Source organism: Bombus vosnesenskii, unplaced genomic scaffold (genome assembly GCF_011952255.1).
Source record: "Bombus vosnesenskii isolate JDL3184/JDL3185 unplaced genomic scaffold, Bvos_JDL3184-5_v1.1 scf7180000013295, whole genome shotgun sequence".
Lineage (NCBI taxonomy): Eukaryota > Metazoa > Arthropoda > Insecta > Hymenoptera > Apidae > Bombus > Bombus vosnesenskii.
In genome coordinates this window covers 1299102-1317674 of record NW_022882946.1, presented here as the reverse complement: position 1 = coordinate 1317674, position 18573 = coordinate 1299102, and the positions used below count along the sequence as shown (strand labels likewise).

Here is an 18573-nt window from a genome sequence, read left to right as displayed (position 1 = left end):
TATTCAGCTTAATACAGATTTTGCGACGGACGAATTATATATTTCTGAATTCGATACCTACTGTTGAAATTGAAGCAACAGAGGTGAGGAACAGATTACACGGTAACAATGAAATTCTGCGATAGAGTTTGTTCGAACTAGAAAATCGAATAAACTCGATCATTTTTAGTATAGACTAAGCACAGTAAATATAAAATTAGGTATTAAACATTTATCTAATATCAGCCAGAATTTCATATCTTATGCAGCTATAGTATTGTATTAATGACCTGTTCTATCTATAACTATTCCTCGATTTCCTTATATTTTAAAGTATTTAACAACTTGTAAGAACACGACTACTAACAGAAAATATGGTTAATTTGTACCTGGAAAATTTATACATTTAATCTCCAAAGTATCTAATATGTTTTGATTATAATTACATTTACAAACAACGATACCGTGGGATGTTAGGAAAGAATAACAAGAGAACAGTTTATAACAGAACAGAGCAGAAAATATGGGCACACGAAAGATGTACAACATCTATCGAGATACGATATTTTCTCTGCTATGGTCACGTGTGACACGTCTGATATATTGGATATTCGTTGATTTATAAAAGGTGATGCTATCAAGCTGAATCGATACTGTGAACGAACAGATGTATACACTCTTTATTTACGTTTAAAATATATAAAACAGTAATACGTTCCTAATTTTCGTTTTAATTTTCTTTAAATTAATTTATAGAGAATATTAACGTTAGAATAAAATAACGATTTTCAAACTTTTTTCTTTAATGATTAATTGAATTATGTAGATGCTTTAGTTGCAAAACTAATATTAACTTTTATTTAAATAAAAACATAATCCTGTACACCTATTTATTTTTATCGTATTTTTTTAATTGCAATTATTTATGTATAGAATATTTAATTATACTTTACAAACCGGTAATTTCAGTATTAAACGACAGTATTAAACATTTGAAAATATTCACTCAAAATATGATCGATAAAACAATTTAGCCATACATATGTAAATACTTGCTAATTAACTACCAATCATAAAGACTGAAGCAGAATCATCGTATCCAATTCGATGTACAGCAAGGTCTACTTATGCTGCGCAAGCAATTAATACGTTGCCACCAATTATTTCGATAGGCAGTCATTAAGTAAGCTGCCATAACCATAATCTGATATGAGGCTGCTACTAACAGTAGGAGTCACGCATGGGGTTACAAGCTGCTACCCCTCTCTTCCGCTTAAAGCTTTAATAAGATCCATCACTGAAAGAACGACTTCAGTGCGAATTGAATCACGTTGGAAGACGGACACGACATTTTAAGCATAAATATCGGAAGAATAACCAAAATAGATAGACGAGAACCATTCATCGACAGACATTGATTAACCAATTATACAGCTTGAATGAAGTTTCTAAAATTGAACGACTTTTTCTTAATATGTGATCCCATCGTATTTTGTATTTCGTATTTTATAATTGTATCTTAAATAATAATCTCCATATGTCGAAATATTTATAAAATTGTATATATAAATAAAATATAAAGTTACGTTGATTACGAAGAGTTGCTTTGGAAAATTACAGATTTCATATAACTGTCAGGAAAAGAGATTTTAATCGGATAACGATGACTGAGATTCGCTTTGCTCGTGCAGTATTTCATAACGAACAACGTGAATTTTTTTATTTCGTTTAAAGGGATTTACCTCTGAAAGAATGATTTATACAGCTCGTTTACTAACAGAATCCCTTTGCTCTATTTCTTTTCATCAAAACACGTTTACTGCGAGCATTCTCTGTTCCGGATGTTTCGTCGAGAATTTATTAGAAGAAAAGATTTATTTCTTGTTAATTAACAATTGCTACGCAAGGGGACTCCGATAGGAAGCAGAATTTCTCACATTATTCAATTCCGTAAATTCCCATTCCTCGAATCGAGCGAGCAATTTTCGATCCGGGCTGAATGTACCAGCTGAGAATGGCATTTGCGCTTCGTTTCTACCCATAATTTTATAGCTATATCGATGATAGACGATCATTCCGTTTGGCTGGCTGGCCACAATAATTGGCGGCGGTCACGAGAGAACACACTTCGATACTTCTCATCCGTCAATTCATTAAGATCGCTTTCATACATGCTTTTCATACATGATGCTCGCTATGATTGTTCTCTCGCCCGAAGCGGCTCAATTATAGACGTCAGCTTGCGCTTGCGCAAATATTTAGATATAAACATATACAGTACGTGCACATATACGAGTATGAAAAGGGGATGAATATGGAAATGCAAAGGCTACGAAGACAAAGAAGGAAATGGGAAGGAGGAAGACAAGATAATTCTCATTGTTCAGCAGTGGACGCCCTCGAGGCGTCCACCACTTCAAAGCTATTCGACTCTCCGTAGCTCTCATCGAACCAGAGTCCGGCAGTTAATGAACTACCCTTCGGCGTTGCAATGCAGGTTGGTGGTGATACTAGTCGTCTAGGAACCCGGCCAAGTGCTGGGGAGATCTATTATCCATTTACATGAAGGGCCGCAACGAGCCAGCTAAGAGTTTACACTGTTCCCTTAATCCCCAAGAATTTCCGAGGAGTCACGCCAGATTAATACGTAGACGCGTCAGATCCACCGATACGACATCGTTATTTTTCGTCCAGCTTCCAGCCACCCAGCCTTTGAAATATTTGCGGTCGATCAGCTCGACATAGTCGATGTTCAACGGAAACCGTTCAATGTAACGATTTTTCGTTTTAAACAACGATATCGCTATCCCAGTATCGGTCATGTAAACAGGTACCATAAAATCACGATTGTTATTGGCCGATATTCTCGCTACTTGTCGGATATAGGACAACTGTAACTATATTGAAAAATAAATAGTTCGCTGATATAGTTATACGTATAACAATAGTTTCGACTGAAATATTCTTTCGGAGAATTGCCGTTTAATGCAGATTAGATATTTATATGGTAACGAGAGCTCGGAATGAGTGTAAATAAGGGCCGATTTGGATGCTATGCGTGAAAAAGAGAAATTTACTTCATGTCGTTTACTGCTTTAGATAATCAGGTTGATTAATATTCGAATCTAAATTCTAATCTACAGTAGTTGCTTGTTTTCTTCTTGCACGCACAAATTGAGTTGTACGTTACGTTCCAATATATCTCCAATTGAATGAAATATCGCCAAATCGTCTTCTGTTACTTAGATGGTTTTGTTCAATACGTCTAGAATATTTGAATTTAGTCAGATGGAAAGATTATTTGCTTTTCAGAAATCTGCTCAATCTTTTTTAACAAAACTATAATTTTGTATATCGTAATAAGCAATTTTAATCGTAATTAGGTACAACCTTTTTGTTAAAAAGTAATTTGACTTTTATAAAAGTAACAATATTTTTCTTATAGTTATATTGAATATCATTATTACTAAGCATACTACAGATATTTCGTTGTTATGGTTTCGAACTGATCTTTAATCGGTACTGCCAAATAGCCTTCCAACGTCTTACTCTGTTTGAAGAATCTTTTAATCAATAAAACAACATAATATTACTATATCGCATTGGAAAAATATACTCTACAAATTACTGCAAAAATATACCAAATGTTAAGTAGCAATACGCGATAGATGAAAAAGCAAAGTTGGATTAAATTGCACAGATCGAATGGATCCGATCGATTTTTTGATGGCATCGAAGCTGGTTTGAGGTAAAATTAGCAAGTGTCGTGAACGAACGCTGCGACAAACTCCATCACGAATTCTCACACCAGTGTGCTAGACGATCACGCGATACAAGAAAAAACATGAAACGCATATGCCATGGCGAATACTGTAACAAGATCAAAGATTAACGTTAACAAATCGATTGAAGAAGTCTATGTCAGTAATCAGGAAGTACCTGCAATAGTTTGCTAACTTACAAATTGCGAACTAAAACTCAACATCATTAATTGAAAATAAAGTGCTCTTCAACAAAGAACGTTAATATTAGAACTATCAAACTGGTCAAAATATTATGACTGGTAACAATTTTTTGTTTTTCCAATTACTAAAAACATACAAATGTTTTGTTATTTGTTATTTGTCAATGTTATTTGTTTTAATTTTAATTAGTTGCGTATATTTAGATACATATTGTAAAAAATAATAAAAGTCCTGTGTTAAAAAATCTAATGCAGCTTTCTCATATAAAAATCATGACACTTATCAGGACATTAGAAAAACGATCCAGAAACGCGAATATCAAAAATCGTATACCACTCTTAAAAACGCCAATACATACAAAAATTATCACACCCTTACAGTACCCTTAAATTCCACCCTAAGCATAACAACCAAGTGATCTACATTTACACAAAATGTTTTAAAAGGAAACCCCGGCGAACACCCTCAAAGTTACCCACAAAAGTGCAATGATACGAAGTCAGTGGCTTAAAGCCACGTGACGCAGTTATACCTTCCATCTCGCGGCTGCCGCAGTGGCGACATCTCGGACGCGATGGTCCTTTATTCGCGAAGCAACATACGACAACAACGTTCCCTCGTAAGCTGATACCGCGTAAAGAGTCTCGAATCTCGCGAGGGCGTTCGCGTCTCACAAACATCGGCGATTAACTTCGCCGTGAATCGTTTGAAAAATAAGCAATCACTCACGTCACTCACCTGAACCATTGATGTGTGTTGGCACGCGAGACAGACCTCCCCGCTTGGCGGCAGTCTGATGGCGAAATCAGTCCGTGCCAACCCCTGTCGTTGGCCTCGCGCCCCGTGCATTCAGCATCAGGCGCGCACAAACGCCGTTACACGCACGCACGCACGCACGTGAGCACTATTCACGTCACTACCACGACCACGCCCACGCGCCACCGACTTTTCCTTGTCCACGTAGATAGTTCACGTAGTGTTGTTAACTACCACTAGAGGTGCTGGCCGCGAGTCGACGGCCGCGCGGGCGCAAGCAGGGAAAATCGATTGTTTCGACGCTCTCTCCTAGGGTCAATCTTAATCTGGTCGCGATAAATCTATCCGGGATGCATCGCTAATTCACGCGCACCGGTTTCTTTGCAGAAGCTCGCGGCGCGGTGCCACGACTACTAGTTAAGATCCCCTCGCGAACCGTCGCGTGTCGAGAATTCCACTACCGATTCACGCACCCTCGACGAATATCTCTGTTTACTACGGAGACCAGTGGACAATTTTTATTTTTCAATTAAAATTTCTACTATAACATGGATTGTTTATCGGATGTACTCTCGTGAAAAATAGAATATTGTCATTCTAAAGAGGGTTGGTAATTATAACGAGGTTAGGGTGTTAAAATGGGAAGGTTTAAAAATGAAAATTGAAGAGTTATCGATCGCAATGATCATACGAAAAGTAACTAACGTCCGAATATAATGGTATAAATTTCTATTTATCGATGCGAGTGAATTTTCTAGATGTAATTAAACATTTTTTATTTATTGGATAAATTGTGGATCCTGTGAATTTACGAATCTTGAAATTCACCGTTTTACTATACCGGTGAGATTTATATTGTTACATATTAGATATTTTTATATTAGGTTAGAAATTTAAATAAAATGTTATATTTAGATATTATTAAATATTTATATAGACAGTAGAGATTAACAAAAAAGATATTTGTAGTATCTAAAAATGTACTATATAAAATAAAGAATTAATTTTTGATGCATTTACTATTATCTTTTTTTTGTGCTTAAGCATTAAATTAAACGATCCATTCGATTCCAATTCAATTAGTCTAGTTAAAATTCAATTTCACCGCCTCAATACTTTCACGCTCGAATTTCAGTACAGACATTTCCAAGGGGATCTCTCCACGCCGGTATCCTTTGAATAAATGTCGAGTCCGTATTCAATTTAACTTCTGTCCAACGTTTAAAGCCTTAGAAAACCATGGACAGGTGTTATCGTATTTGCATGATTACCTTTCTCCTATCCCTAAGATAACACGTTAAAACTCGAACTTGATAATAACAGTCCGCCACGCGGAAATTAAATAGCTGCGTCAGAATCCAACTTTTCAGACAGTTGTTACCCGTTGCATGTTCAGTTTTACCAAAAATTTTCGCGAGTTTCCTGATAATTAATGAACATCCGGTCTTAAATTATTAAGAAAATGGAATAAAAAGAGTTGAAACGTTCGGCACGCCTGAATTAAAGTTGTTTTTGCAATGACAACTTTGTGCGAACCCAATTACCTATTCATGAAACCGCTCGCGATACATAAGGAAACGAACTCGCAAAAGAAGGAGACAGATCGGAATTCTTGATCTCGGGACCCACTAAATTCTTTTCCTGCGGATAATCCGGTGGATGATCGCGGATAAAAGCGGTCCGTGAGTCCGCCTAGTGAAGCCCTAACACAGGTTAACATTTCTGGCAAACCAGACCGCCAGGTACTCGAGACGTCAAAAAGTGTTGAATAATTTCTGAATTTGCCGAGACAGCTTGCGGGATCCCGCATTCCCCGGTGTATCATACAGTCTAGTTGCCGGTATGAATAGAAAAGTATACATAGTTATGCGTGACCGGCTGTATAAGCACCGTCATGGCAGCTAGTACCTATACTCCACCGACCATGAACCCTCAGATAACATTTAATGAATAAGTCATCTAGATGGAATTAAGTTTAAATATTTCATCGATCGACTAATCTCTAGAGTGTACGGCATTGAAGTATAATTTATTTAGAAACGTCTTGTCCCTGATAAGAGAAGACGATTGGTACCGGAGATCCTTGCGCAAGAAAAAGAAATTAGAGAAATTCGGAAGCAGCCGAAGAAAAAGATGGCAGCTAACGAATGTACCCGTCAGTGGAAGTTGATTTATGTAAATGCTTCCACAACCGCTTTAAATGTTTAGCGAAACTCGTTTTCCAGTGAAAATGTAAATGTATCCTACGTTGAAATAATCGATATTTAAGTAAGTTCTTTGTTATCGTAAAGAAAACTTATAATAATAACGTAGCTCCCGTAAACGAAAACAAAAGTAATGTGATTTTAATTATCGAATATCAAGAAAGACTTCTATTAAAAAAGAAAAATTTTATATTAAAGTCTAACTGTGCTGTTTTGTAAAAAAAAAGTATCTCTTTTATCATTTATTAGTATCTACTTTCCAATTCTTTTCTATCTACCATTCCAATTATCTCAGCCTTGTTAAATTGCTTGCCACGGTCTGGAATTCATTCTATTAAATGAGTTAAAGAAAAGATACGCTTATGTGAAATTTTTCAATTTCAACACATCTCGTATTCACAATTTCCCGGAACAGCAACTAAATTATTCACGATGTTGTGTTCCCCATAGTTAGGAGCACAGTGTTTGGTTTATAATACGGTCTACCATCTCCTTCTCGTAAAGATGACGTTGCCTTAGGGATTCCAAATATGAATCTTCAATGATGTCGTACGAATTTAACGACGAACAGAAACTCGACCTTCGTTCGAATTTCCTAGACGACCTCCTTGATGACGGTTTCTTGCAAACGTCGCGGTTCTTCTTTGTATACATGTCACCATCTATATCACTATTTTTTTGCGCAATTTCTTGATCCTCGAATATCGCCAAAGACATCGAATCATCCTGTATCTGTTATAATAGAAATTATTATATCGATAATATTACTTCGTGTAACAAGGCAATTTAGGTAAGATTCAGAAAAACGAAATATATTTCAATATCAAAGAAGTAAGAGATAAATATTTATTTAAAAATATAAAAATGAATCTGATGGGATTTTTATTTTCCTTTTAAATGCACGGCATAGTCCTGCATTGAAATGCAACGACCACTATTGATCTACCATCAAACCAATAAAAATGCTAAGATAGTTGAAAGCATCTCAGGAAGAATCCCCTTTTTTGGACAATCGTACAAAGAGATATCAGAAAAAGAATCATTGTTGAACGTTCACAGGAGAGTAAGGACTCTTGATTTACCTTTGCATCGATCTGCTGATCCTTCAAAGGCAGGAAACATTTTTCAGCGGTAGTATCCTTCGTCTGTGGACATAAAGGAAAAGTCAGTAGTTAAAACGAGTTCAAAAGTCTTTTCACATGCTGTACCAAAATAAAGCAGAAAGATCAAAAACTTTCAAATATCCTCTGCACTCTGGCAAAGAGGCGAAAAAAGAAAAAATCAAAAATTTATTATACAATACAATATAATATAACAGTAAGTAATTTTCAACATTAACTAAAGTAACTTCCTGGAGTCCTAGAAGGCAACGAACTTCCACTAATGATAACGTTAGTTCCCGAAACTATTCCGATGTCAATAAAATCGATCGTTTCCTTAAAAATTTCGCATCGCACATGGAAGCTTAGCGCGAAATTATTTTGGAATAGTTCCCTGTCGGCGGGATCGGTATTGAGAAACGTCGCGAACCGTTCCGAAATTCCTTTGTAAATTGTTTTGCAGTGACCGGTACGTCGACGCAACGGGAGAACATAGAAAGTTCCGAGCAAACATGCATAAAGAGCGTAACTCGTTGAAATTCAGACCGCGATTATCAATAGAGAGAGAGAGAGAGAGAGAGAGACGGGCAGGACAGATGAGGATACAAGCAGGGACCACTCTCACAACGACGAAAGTAAGCAAAATCTAATTCCGGTAACGGTAGGCGAGTCACGGGACCCGGTCGCCTTTTCAGAGAGATGTAACGTAGGTTTATCCACGTGTAGAGAATTTCTGTACCTTCTCTCGCCCTCGTATCCTCAATTCCTGCCCTGTCCTTGTGGTAGTTGCGGCGTGCAACCCTCGCTTTGTGCATATAATTGGATTTAGCTTCGGATACCGGTCTCTACTTTGCCCGCCAGCATCCACACGGCAACCCTTCCTTCGTCCTTTTCCCGCCCTTTTCGTCCTCCCTCTTCAACGTCGGCGTCTTATGATTAGATCTAACTCCACCTAACGGCTAAGGACTAATTTTGCATACCGTATCACCGATGAACGACTGCTTGATAAGGAGCGTGTAATTAAAACAAACTACCAAACACCTTTGCACCTATCCTACCTGTATTTCTCTTGATTTGCTAAACTCGACTGAATTATCATTAAGGAAACTTAATTTCCTTCACGATGAAAAGGAACGTAACGTACTCAGACGATGCATGCGTATGGAACACCATATATACGTATATCTCTGATGTAATTACGATGACGAAATCAAGCAAATTTCATATTATAAGACCAATGAGAAGCGATAAATTAAAAAGTCACGATTCATTGTGTAACAATTATTACATCGGTGTAGTATTCCAGAGGTGCACTCTCCAGTGCTCCGCGAAAATAAATCTAAAAGCCCAATGACGAGAGTTGTATGACGTTAACGATCCTGTAACAAACGTTGGAACAAAACGCGTAACCGAGGGAAGATGAAACGAACGACGAGTAGAGGGGGAAAAAACGAAGAGGCGTTCGCCATTGTTAACGCGAAAGTGATACGTACGTAATTAATTTCGCTTATAAATCTTCCGGAGGACCATTACGAGGCTTGACTTTCGCGCGCTGAACAAGTAAAACGAATCAGTTTTCGTCACGATGCCTCTTTGCGTTCTCTAATTGGCAATTAAGTATCGAGCGTAACGCGAGCAAACGGCGAACGATGTTAATTCGTCATCCTGTCATACCTCGGTTATCCTTTTTCTACGTTATTGTAGTTTCGAACATGGATAGTTGATTTTAATTCGCGCGGCTACAACTCGATTTGATTTTCAACTTTTTGTGAATTTAGGGCCAAAATAGTGATAATTTTCCGCGTACGAACCGAAAAAAGTTGATATTACGTTTTGCAAAAATTGTTACAAATTGATATTATTACACGCGTATGTATCGAATATTTCCAAACTTTTGCTTCGACCTTTTGCATTCCAGTAACGTTTTTGTATAAAATAACAAAAAACTGGTCGACGATAAAAGTAATTAAATGTGTACAATTATTTACGAGCATCCTCGAGTGCAAAAACGTTGCGCGTTTTAATGTTTATTGCAAATTAATTTCGAGTAAAGTGTAAAAGATTGTCAAAACAAAAAAGCAAAGAAATAACGCTCTTACGTAGTTTGTTTTCATTTTTTCACAGAATTTTTATTTCTGTCCTGACTTTAATAGAAGTCCTTTAATAGAAATTTAGTAAATAATACAAACGTAAACGCAAACTTGTCTATGTTTCTTGTACAAGTTCGCTACTAATCACAACGAATAACACAAAATTATAATCTTGTATTCTAAACAATGTTGTTAAAAATAATACCCAAAAACAAACAAGTAAAGAATCAATCGTACTACTTTGCCTTTGAACGTAGCTCGCAGATCTCGACCGACGTTATACATCAAAATTGTGCGCATGACCCGTACCTTGATCCTGTGCGCTTGTAGCAGTATCCGTTGGCGATTTCGCGCGCTAACCGAGTTCCCGTATGACCTTCGCCGCATCAGCCACTCTCTCTGCAACAACAAACAATCTCTGAAGCTGCCACCGTTTCGATGAAACTTCCAAAAAACTAAACAAACCGGGAGGTTCGGATGGACGCCAAGGGTTTTATTTACCTTTTACAAAAACCCCACGTTGCGACCTCCGTCACCTCTCGACAAGTTCCCGGTAGCGCGATCACGTACACGTACAACCTCTATATCCGAGAAGCGTCTGACAACGACATACTTCTACCGTCTATATGCGTATATGGTATCTCTTATTTCTCCCCTCCTCTCTCTTTCTCTCTTTTCCCCTTATTCCTTCCTTCTTATTCTTGCTTCTCGCGCGCGCACACACACACACACACACATACATTCGCAACCACCGAGCATCCGGCGCGGGTTTGCCCGTTAAAAGTGCAGTAAGATCGATCGATCGAGCTACACCGAAAATCGTCGAGTGCCGACTCTTCCCCGGCCGAATCCAGCGAGTAAAGTAGATTATGCAAATGCTCGTCGAAAGAGGAGGACGATGCAAAAGGAAAGGATGGGGAGGATGGGTGAGAGGCAGGTGGTAACCGGACCAGATAGAAGGGAAGAACAAAAGGACCCGAAGAGGAAAAGAGGAAATTGTATCTGGCAGAAGAGTCAGACTCGATCGCGTTGCGTGAACTTATCCTTAAAAGTTAAATAAACCAACAAACGACGTTTCAATGAACGACCTTGCCTATTTCACCCTCTTTTTCTCGATCGTCGTTTCGAGCCTCCTGTTCTGTCGCGCTACTCTGTTTTCCTTTGTAGTATATCCCACTATTCTTTTGTTTCTCTTGTTCACAGGTTGCGCCTCTCGTGAAACCGCAACGTTAATGCACGTCGGTGCAGTTAATATCATGGAAAGTTAAACCGCAGGCAATATTAATACAACCTTTTGGGTGTCTGTGTAATTATGGGAATTACGGTGTGCCTCTGCTGTCCCCTTGTTCCAGTCCGCTGACCTCCTCCGGCGCGGCGTTTCATTTAAACTGTTCCCGACGGTGCGTCCACCAAGAACAAATTTATTCCCGTATATCGGTGTACTTATCTATACCGGTACCAAGTTACTCGGTAATCCTGGATAATAGCGAAAGTATGTACGACAAATGTGCGGCTGTAAGAAAGATACTCGAATAAAGTCGGTATTTTTCACTGGGAGCAACTTGCGGCCTGAAACTTCTTTTTGTGTCGTCCACGTACGTGCAATTCCTTCCCTCGAGGAACCTTACATCCTTCGTGTACACTGGTTTAACGTGAATCTTCCAGTTAGCTCGAAATGTTTAATGCAATTATGCTTGGTATCGCGACTCGATTCGTTGTGTTTAAAAAATTACAATGAAGATGTATAAACGTAAATTTGGCATATATCAAAAATTCAGTTCACGTTTGAGCATCGGTGAATGATCAATCTCCTAAATCAATACAGACAGTTTCTTTCCAACAGTTCTCTCGCAAAGTATTATTCAACGGTGTGCTCGCCTGAATTCATAAGTTTGATTTTGCTTGCAACTGAAGCAAAAACTAAAATTATCCTCAAGCTACTAAATATTCCAAGATACATCTTCTAAAACTATACTCCAGTTTAAATAGAACTGCTCCGCTGTAACGCTTCGCTCGTATTACAGTTCCGTCGATTTGATATAACTTTGTGTTGCAGTAGGTTAGTGAAATATTGTTTATTGTTGCAAACAATACAGTCTTGGAAACTTTTGTTTCTATTCTAACAATATGCTGACAACAATTTACATCCTCGTGCACAAAGAGGAAAATATAACAAGATAAATTTGATGTAACACAATTTCTGTATTCCATAATAGAAATTTAAATATCTCCGCATTTCACGAATAAATCTATTCAGATGTTTCAAGAAATCTTCATTCCATCCTTCCTTTTGAAGAAAAATGACTAAAATTCCTTAAATAAAATTCTCGCTGGTCACCCAAGCGTTTTTCTCAAACCGTAAATAACCGTGACTGACGCCTGTTTCCAAAAGAACGAAAGAAAACGTTTAAAATCCATGTGCAGCCGTCGGGTTTTGATCGAAGAAACAGAGTACCCAGGTAAATAAAAGTTGATGAAAGGTCGTCGCTGAACCAATGGATAAAATTTTAATTTCCAATTCGCTAAAATCGTTGGCTCGTGGTTGGACCAATGGAATTCCTTCTCCTTAAAAGCGAACAAGAATGCGAATACGTGTCTGCAAGAGAATGCGCGTGAATCCACGGGTAACCATAGCTATCCACCTTCCCCTTTCCCCCATTCTTCAGTCGAGTTCCAACTCGCGGTGCTAGGAACTCTGAAAAATTTACAAACCGACCTTCTACCTCTCGAGTATTTAGCTCAAAGGCTTCTGGAATTTACTGTGTCTCCGAGTACGACGGCGACAACTATTTCCTCGTCGTGTGGCTGGCGTCGCGCGACTGTCGAAGCTGCACCGGCACGCTCGACCGAAATGCCATCTCAGAGGAACAGCATTACTGCCGATTTTTCCGAAGCATCCACCGCCTTATAGCGCAACGCCATCTTATTAGATGGTGTAATAACTTAGTTTGCATTTCTTCAAAAGAGTGTCAAAAATCGTTGCTTTTATTTACGATCTAATCAACGATGTACGATCTTGTTTATGTAGAAAGCAAGGTAAACCTAACGAATCGTTAAACAATTGAAATTTTTAGAAATTATTACCTTATTTTTTATTAGATTGTAGAGAAGTGTGTCGTGTAACTTAGGTGATATTTCCCTAATATTGCAGAAAATATGATATCGAAAAGGGAACGAACTTACTGCACAACTCAGATAGAAGTTTCCGATATTTGTACGATCTTGTTTATATAGAAAGCAAGGTAAACCTAACGAATCGTTAAACAATTGAAATTTTTAGAAATTATTACCTTATTTTTTATTAGATTGTAGAGAAGTGTGTCGTGTAACTTAGGTGATATTTCCCTAATATTGCAGAAAATATAATATGGAAAAGCGAACGAACTTACTGCACAACTCAGATAGAAATTTTCGATATTTTATAAGTAACATGCTATATATAATATAAAGAGCTTCGAACATTTAAAGATAAAAGTTCATCCCAGTGCTGATGTGTACATCGATGATATAACCGACGATTTATATATCGGAAGTTTGTGCTAAAAGGTGCCTGGCCGGAAATCCATGAAATTCTCCACGTATCGTTCGATGTACGAATTTGATAGGACTCGCACGAAGAAAATAGAGGACAGGAAATGATAAGGTAGCTGCAAGGAAACGGCCGCATGTTTATTAGATTGAAGTTACGAAGACGGGCGACAAGCTAACTCGCTTTAGGTCTTCCGTGAAATTGTAAACTGTGATGGGTCGACGGAAGCAAAGTTTCTTCTACTTCGCTTTCTCGGCTCCGGCAGGTTAACTTCCGGTGGGACAAGGAAACGAGATTGCTAGATGTCTCTGTTCGAACTTTTGCTAACTCGACTTTAACCCGAATAGCCGCGCTCATCCACGAATCGTCAAAAATACGATTCATGTTTTATGAATTTCTAGTACCATTAACAGTGGATTCTTTACTAGAAACGTTATTCTCGAATATCAAGATATAAAGGGAAACTTTTAAATTAATTTAATTAAGTTGGATAATTGTAGCGAAATAATTTTCATTTCTATCGTGCATCTAATTATTCTGAAAGTTTTCGTATCACTCACTGAGGTACAATGAAAATACCTTGCAGTAATTTTTAAAGTAAAAATGTTGAGTTCATACGACTGAACTCCTAATAGGATCTAATTGTAAAACAAGCAGTTAAATTTATTACTTGATCGTTGTATCATATATTGCCACCTACCAATAAAACATGCATAAACTACCATATATCATATCTTGTATCTATTAGTATACATATATGTATATTTTTCCCTCTTTAGTCATAAATACATATAACGTAACTACAGCATTGCATAGGGTCTACCGATAAGTTGTGTTTTAATATTTATAATTATGTAATATTAGCATAAATACTATACTGAATAAAAATTCAAGTTCCTCTTAAATCATAAAAGATCAAACATGGGTTTAAGAAGTCGTCAAAAGGGACACATTTAAGAAATACGTAATAAAAATCACAACTCGAACGACCTTGAGTTACGTAAGGTTGTTAGCAGCAATCCTAACATTTTCAGCCAATCTGTTTCCAATATCAAACTCCTCCATCCTCCGATCTCGATGTCGCAATGAATAAATCCCAGCTCAATTAAGTACGGTCAAAGGATGTACTAGAAGGGAACAAACGAAACACACCTACCTTCGCTTGCATCTCAACTTTATCGGGCCCAAGAGATCGATCGAGCTTCGGTATCGACAGAGTCTTGTACTCCTCGATGGTATACGGCCTGTAGCCGAGACTCTTCGATTTATCGTCAGACGTGTTGTGTTTAGCCATTTTCGAACTACAGAAGATAGTGTCCGTGTCTTGGAACGCTGATCCACGCACAGTTTTAGTGGATCGGTTGGCAAGGGCCGTAGGATCGGTAGATCCCTCGATTATACGCCGATAAAAACTCAACTCGCTCTGATCGTCCCTCGGGGTTACCAACGAACGTGTATCGTCGTCACTGAGCTCCTCTCGTTCGCTGTCGCCGCAAACCGACAACGTGGAACCCTCTGGGGATCGAACCTTGTATTGTGGTCCATCTGCGAACAACGAGAAACGAAAGATACATCTTGGTCCAGACGTTCTTCAACCTACCGGTTTGAAATTAAAGTAACGATCGCTATTTTGGACACGACTTGAAGCAAAGACATTTCCAAATCTTTTGATACTTAATCCTCGGACACCTAAGGCTAGGGCAGTTTTGGCTCTTACAAATACTTCGCCTTTCTTATTAGACTGTTGCACACGAAGATCGCAACAAAAAGACGTGATAAATACATTTTTGTTAATTTTTTTTCACTTTAATATCATATTATGGCTAAAAAGAAATATTTTAATGTAAAATAATTAAAAGTGAAAAGAACATAGATGACGAACTTTTGGAATCAAACGATGTCTTAATTTCTTCAATATTTTCACATTACAACAAGCAATATTTAGAAACTTACGAAGAAAACTATGCATTATACTTTAATTAATATTATTTTCCTGGCAGGTTTTATTAAAGGTTCATTTACCCCATTTCATCTAACACTTACTGAGTTATACTTACCTACTTTTATTCTATCAAATTATATAAACGACTCAATTTTCTAAATTAATTTATATAATAACAAATAGTTATGTAGAGATTAGGTAAGAGGGTATGTCAGTAGGTTGGGCCAGCTCTTTGCATAATCGCTGCAAAATAAAATATCCAACGCTCGTGGCAACGGTAATCTATCCTATGCTAGACGAGGGTTAATGATCTTTACATTAATAAAGATCAGTCTACATTTACAACAAAACTTAAAGCAAATATTTGAAGATCGTTAATATCAACCTGACAAATTCTTCATGGTTCCACCTATCTCAAAGGTTTCGAGCCAAATCCCTTCGGTATTAAACTACAGCAATTCTCGCGTAATCTCCAGGGCGTTGTATATACTTTGTCACACGTAACCTTTTAAAAATAGCCACTCTCTCAAAAACAACGCTTCCGCCCGTGGAGAGCCGGAACTAGTGGACACGCCGCGCTTTGAATTACAAGAAAAATTCAACGCGTCCAAATAACAATAAAGCAGGACCATGGCTGGACCATGGGCAAACAAACAAGAAAGGACGGTCCTGAGATGGCCATCGTACGTTCTAATCCTCCGCGTAGATATATATCACCGGCGTCGAAAAGACATCTAATCACGACCAAAGTAAACGTTCTCCGAGGAAAATTGCATCGTTCCGGTGGCGTTTCGAGCGGCCTCGCGTAAACGTATTCTTCCCGCCCCTTGTGTCGGTCACGAAGCAAGAGGAAGAGTAACATCATTTCGTTTCGGACTAACTGAATCTCCGACGATAAAGCTCCAAATAGGAGCATGGTTTCCTCGCCTGCTGAACCTTCGGGGCGAGCACGTTTCCGAGTTTTTTGTCCGTCTTCATAGCCATAGGTATATCCTTCGGACAACAACTTCGTTTCGTTGTAAACGTCTTGGAGAAACGCTTGGTACACCTTGCACTGACTTCCTTGTTGACGCCGTCTTCTCGTCTTGAATTGTCCGTGTTCTAAAAAATAGGAATGAACAAGTTTGATTTAGCGACCGAACTCCGATTTGAACTCATTCTGGCTCGGGTATCCCACGGTTAGGCGATGTCAGTTGTGGTCGTGTCACTGCAACCGTGCTTTCGAAGCTCGGTCACGCTGTTACGTTCCGCTACCGAGGCTAATGACCTTTCTTTTCTTCGGATAACCGCTACCCAGTTTTCGTCTTTCGCTAGGTAACCGTTGTCTGGACGCGATCGGTATAATGTATTATACATGTAATACATTACAGGACATTCTTATTTAAATACAAATTTGTTGTTAAAATTTCTTAGTGGCAAGGGGGTGTAGAAAGTCTGAATACAATGAAACTATTTGTGTGATAAATAATAATGTTTATACATTTCACCAATAAAAACTTTGAAATCTAGCTTGTTTATGAAAAGTTGTCCTACGATCTGTAAGCTAGAAAAATTTGTGAAGTGGGAAATCATCTTACGATCTTTAAACTAATAACAAACCAAGATTTTAAAAATATCTTAATTTAAACAGTACAAGTTCGCAACAAAAGAGATGATTTTACCTATCAAACAGTTGAAACGAATCAAATAAAAGATAATAAAATAATATAAAATTGAAGTCCTTGGTTTATAAAATCGTCAAAATGTCTCATTTGAAATGTGTTGTAACCTCGAAATCGAAACGGTCCCTCATCACGCTACGCTCGTGATCTTACGTTTCTCTTAAGCCGATCCGCGACGTCTCGCTTTCCGTTCCTCGAAGATGCCGGGCATTGTCGCTTGGACGCGTCTACGAGTTCTCTGTTCGCAATTATTGCATTCCTGCCGCTGGCTGTCCCGGTGTCTTTGTGGGTATTCGGCGTAGTTTCATTAGATCCGATATCTGAAACGTTTCCGGTAAAAAAGAAACGAGACGAAAGACAATACCCTCGAGTGAATCGATCTCACCTTTTCATGACTGTTTCTTAGCAAAGGTATTAAATATCAGAGAATAATTATGTATTACCTAAGAGCTTAAACACTAATTGAAACACAATCTATTTACAATGACAAAAATTAATACTAGCGTTTCAATATCGCTTAATGATATTATATCATAATGATTAAGTAGCTCATAAGCTATTTATAGAAATTGTAATTTTGCTAATAGTAGACAAATGTAAACATTGAAGTACTATACATGTTTTACCCTTCCCTCGTTTCTGAATTAATGACAGATCAGTGGGTAAATCAACATTACAGATTTTAGTTGGCTTTAGGTTAGATCCACTTTTACACTTTCCGTGTAAAGAATTCTGATTCCTTGACGAGATTTCTTTAGCATCCTCTAGCGAATCCGTGGAATACTCTGACATTTTAAGAACAGTTTCGATACATTTACTTGGCAAACACGCTGAAAGCCACGTAGAAAGCTATTGCAGATAATTATACACTACATCGCAGTACAAATCAAGCGAGCAAATGTAAATTGGTTACGTAGCTCAATTCAAACAGTCTCTTACGAGTATTTTATGATAAAAAGACCATATGGTCCAAAAGTATGAAGATATTTAAGTAAATATGAAATGTGAAACGAAAGATCCATAAAACAGTGGGTTTTATCAATGTTACTATCCAACGATCAAATTGACCAATCTACGTGTCGCACATTGACATTGATTTCAATTTTAATATCTAAGCAGGTATTTTTAAGTATAAGGAGCGTATGATTGAATATATTTTATAGCTAAATATACATAGTAAAGATATATAAATAATGAAAAAATAAACGTTACATTCGTAAGAAATAATGTCCAAAAGTAAGTTAATATTATTTATTATTAACATAAAACAATAAGACAGATATGCATTGAGTATCGTTTACTTGTTTTACATGGCAGCACCTATCAATTACTATAATAAACGCCATC

General features: G+C 37.7%; 2 protein-coding genes across 4 annotated transcripts in view; both read right to left on the bottom strand.

The window, feature by feature from the left end:
- The window catches only part of LOC117233372 (beta-1,4-glucuronyltransferase 1), a 33092-nt gene extending 27861 nt beyond the window's left edge, over window positions 1–5231 (bottom strand). The window contains exon 1 of the mRNA XM_033493604.1: window positions 4683–5231. Within this exon, the coding sequence (XP_033349495.1) occupies window positions 4683–4793 (111 nt within the window). The 5' untranslated portion in view covers window positions 4794–5231. The remainder of the gene's footprint in view (window positions 1–4682) is intronic.
- Window positions 5232–7098: 1867 nt separating this feature from the next.
- Window positions 7099–18529, bottom strand: LOC117233373. Of its 3 annotated transcripts, none has more exons than XM_033493605.1 (7): window positions 17844–18529; window positions 17380–17546; window positions 16447–16666; window positions 14780–15168; window positions 10404–10493; window positions 7987–8049; window positions 7099–7636 (listed from the first exon to the last, which is right to left on the bottom strand). In XM_033493605.1, exons 1-7 carry the CDS (start codon window positions 18016–18018, stop codon window positions 7355–7357), a joined length of 1386 nt encoding a protein of 461 aa, XP_033349496.1. In that variant the 5' UTR covers window positions 18019–18529; the 3' UTR covers window positions 7099–7354. The 3 variants fall into 3 exon arrangements, with proteins under 3 accessions (XP_033349496.1, XP_033349497.1, XP_033349498.1); XM_033493606.1 differs by having other exon boundaries at window positions 17853–18529; XM_033493607.1 differs by lacking the exon at window positions 7099–7636 and adding an exon at window positions 7728–7903.
- Window positions 18530–18573: the final 44 nt, after the last annotated feature.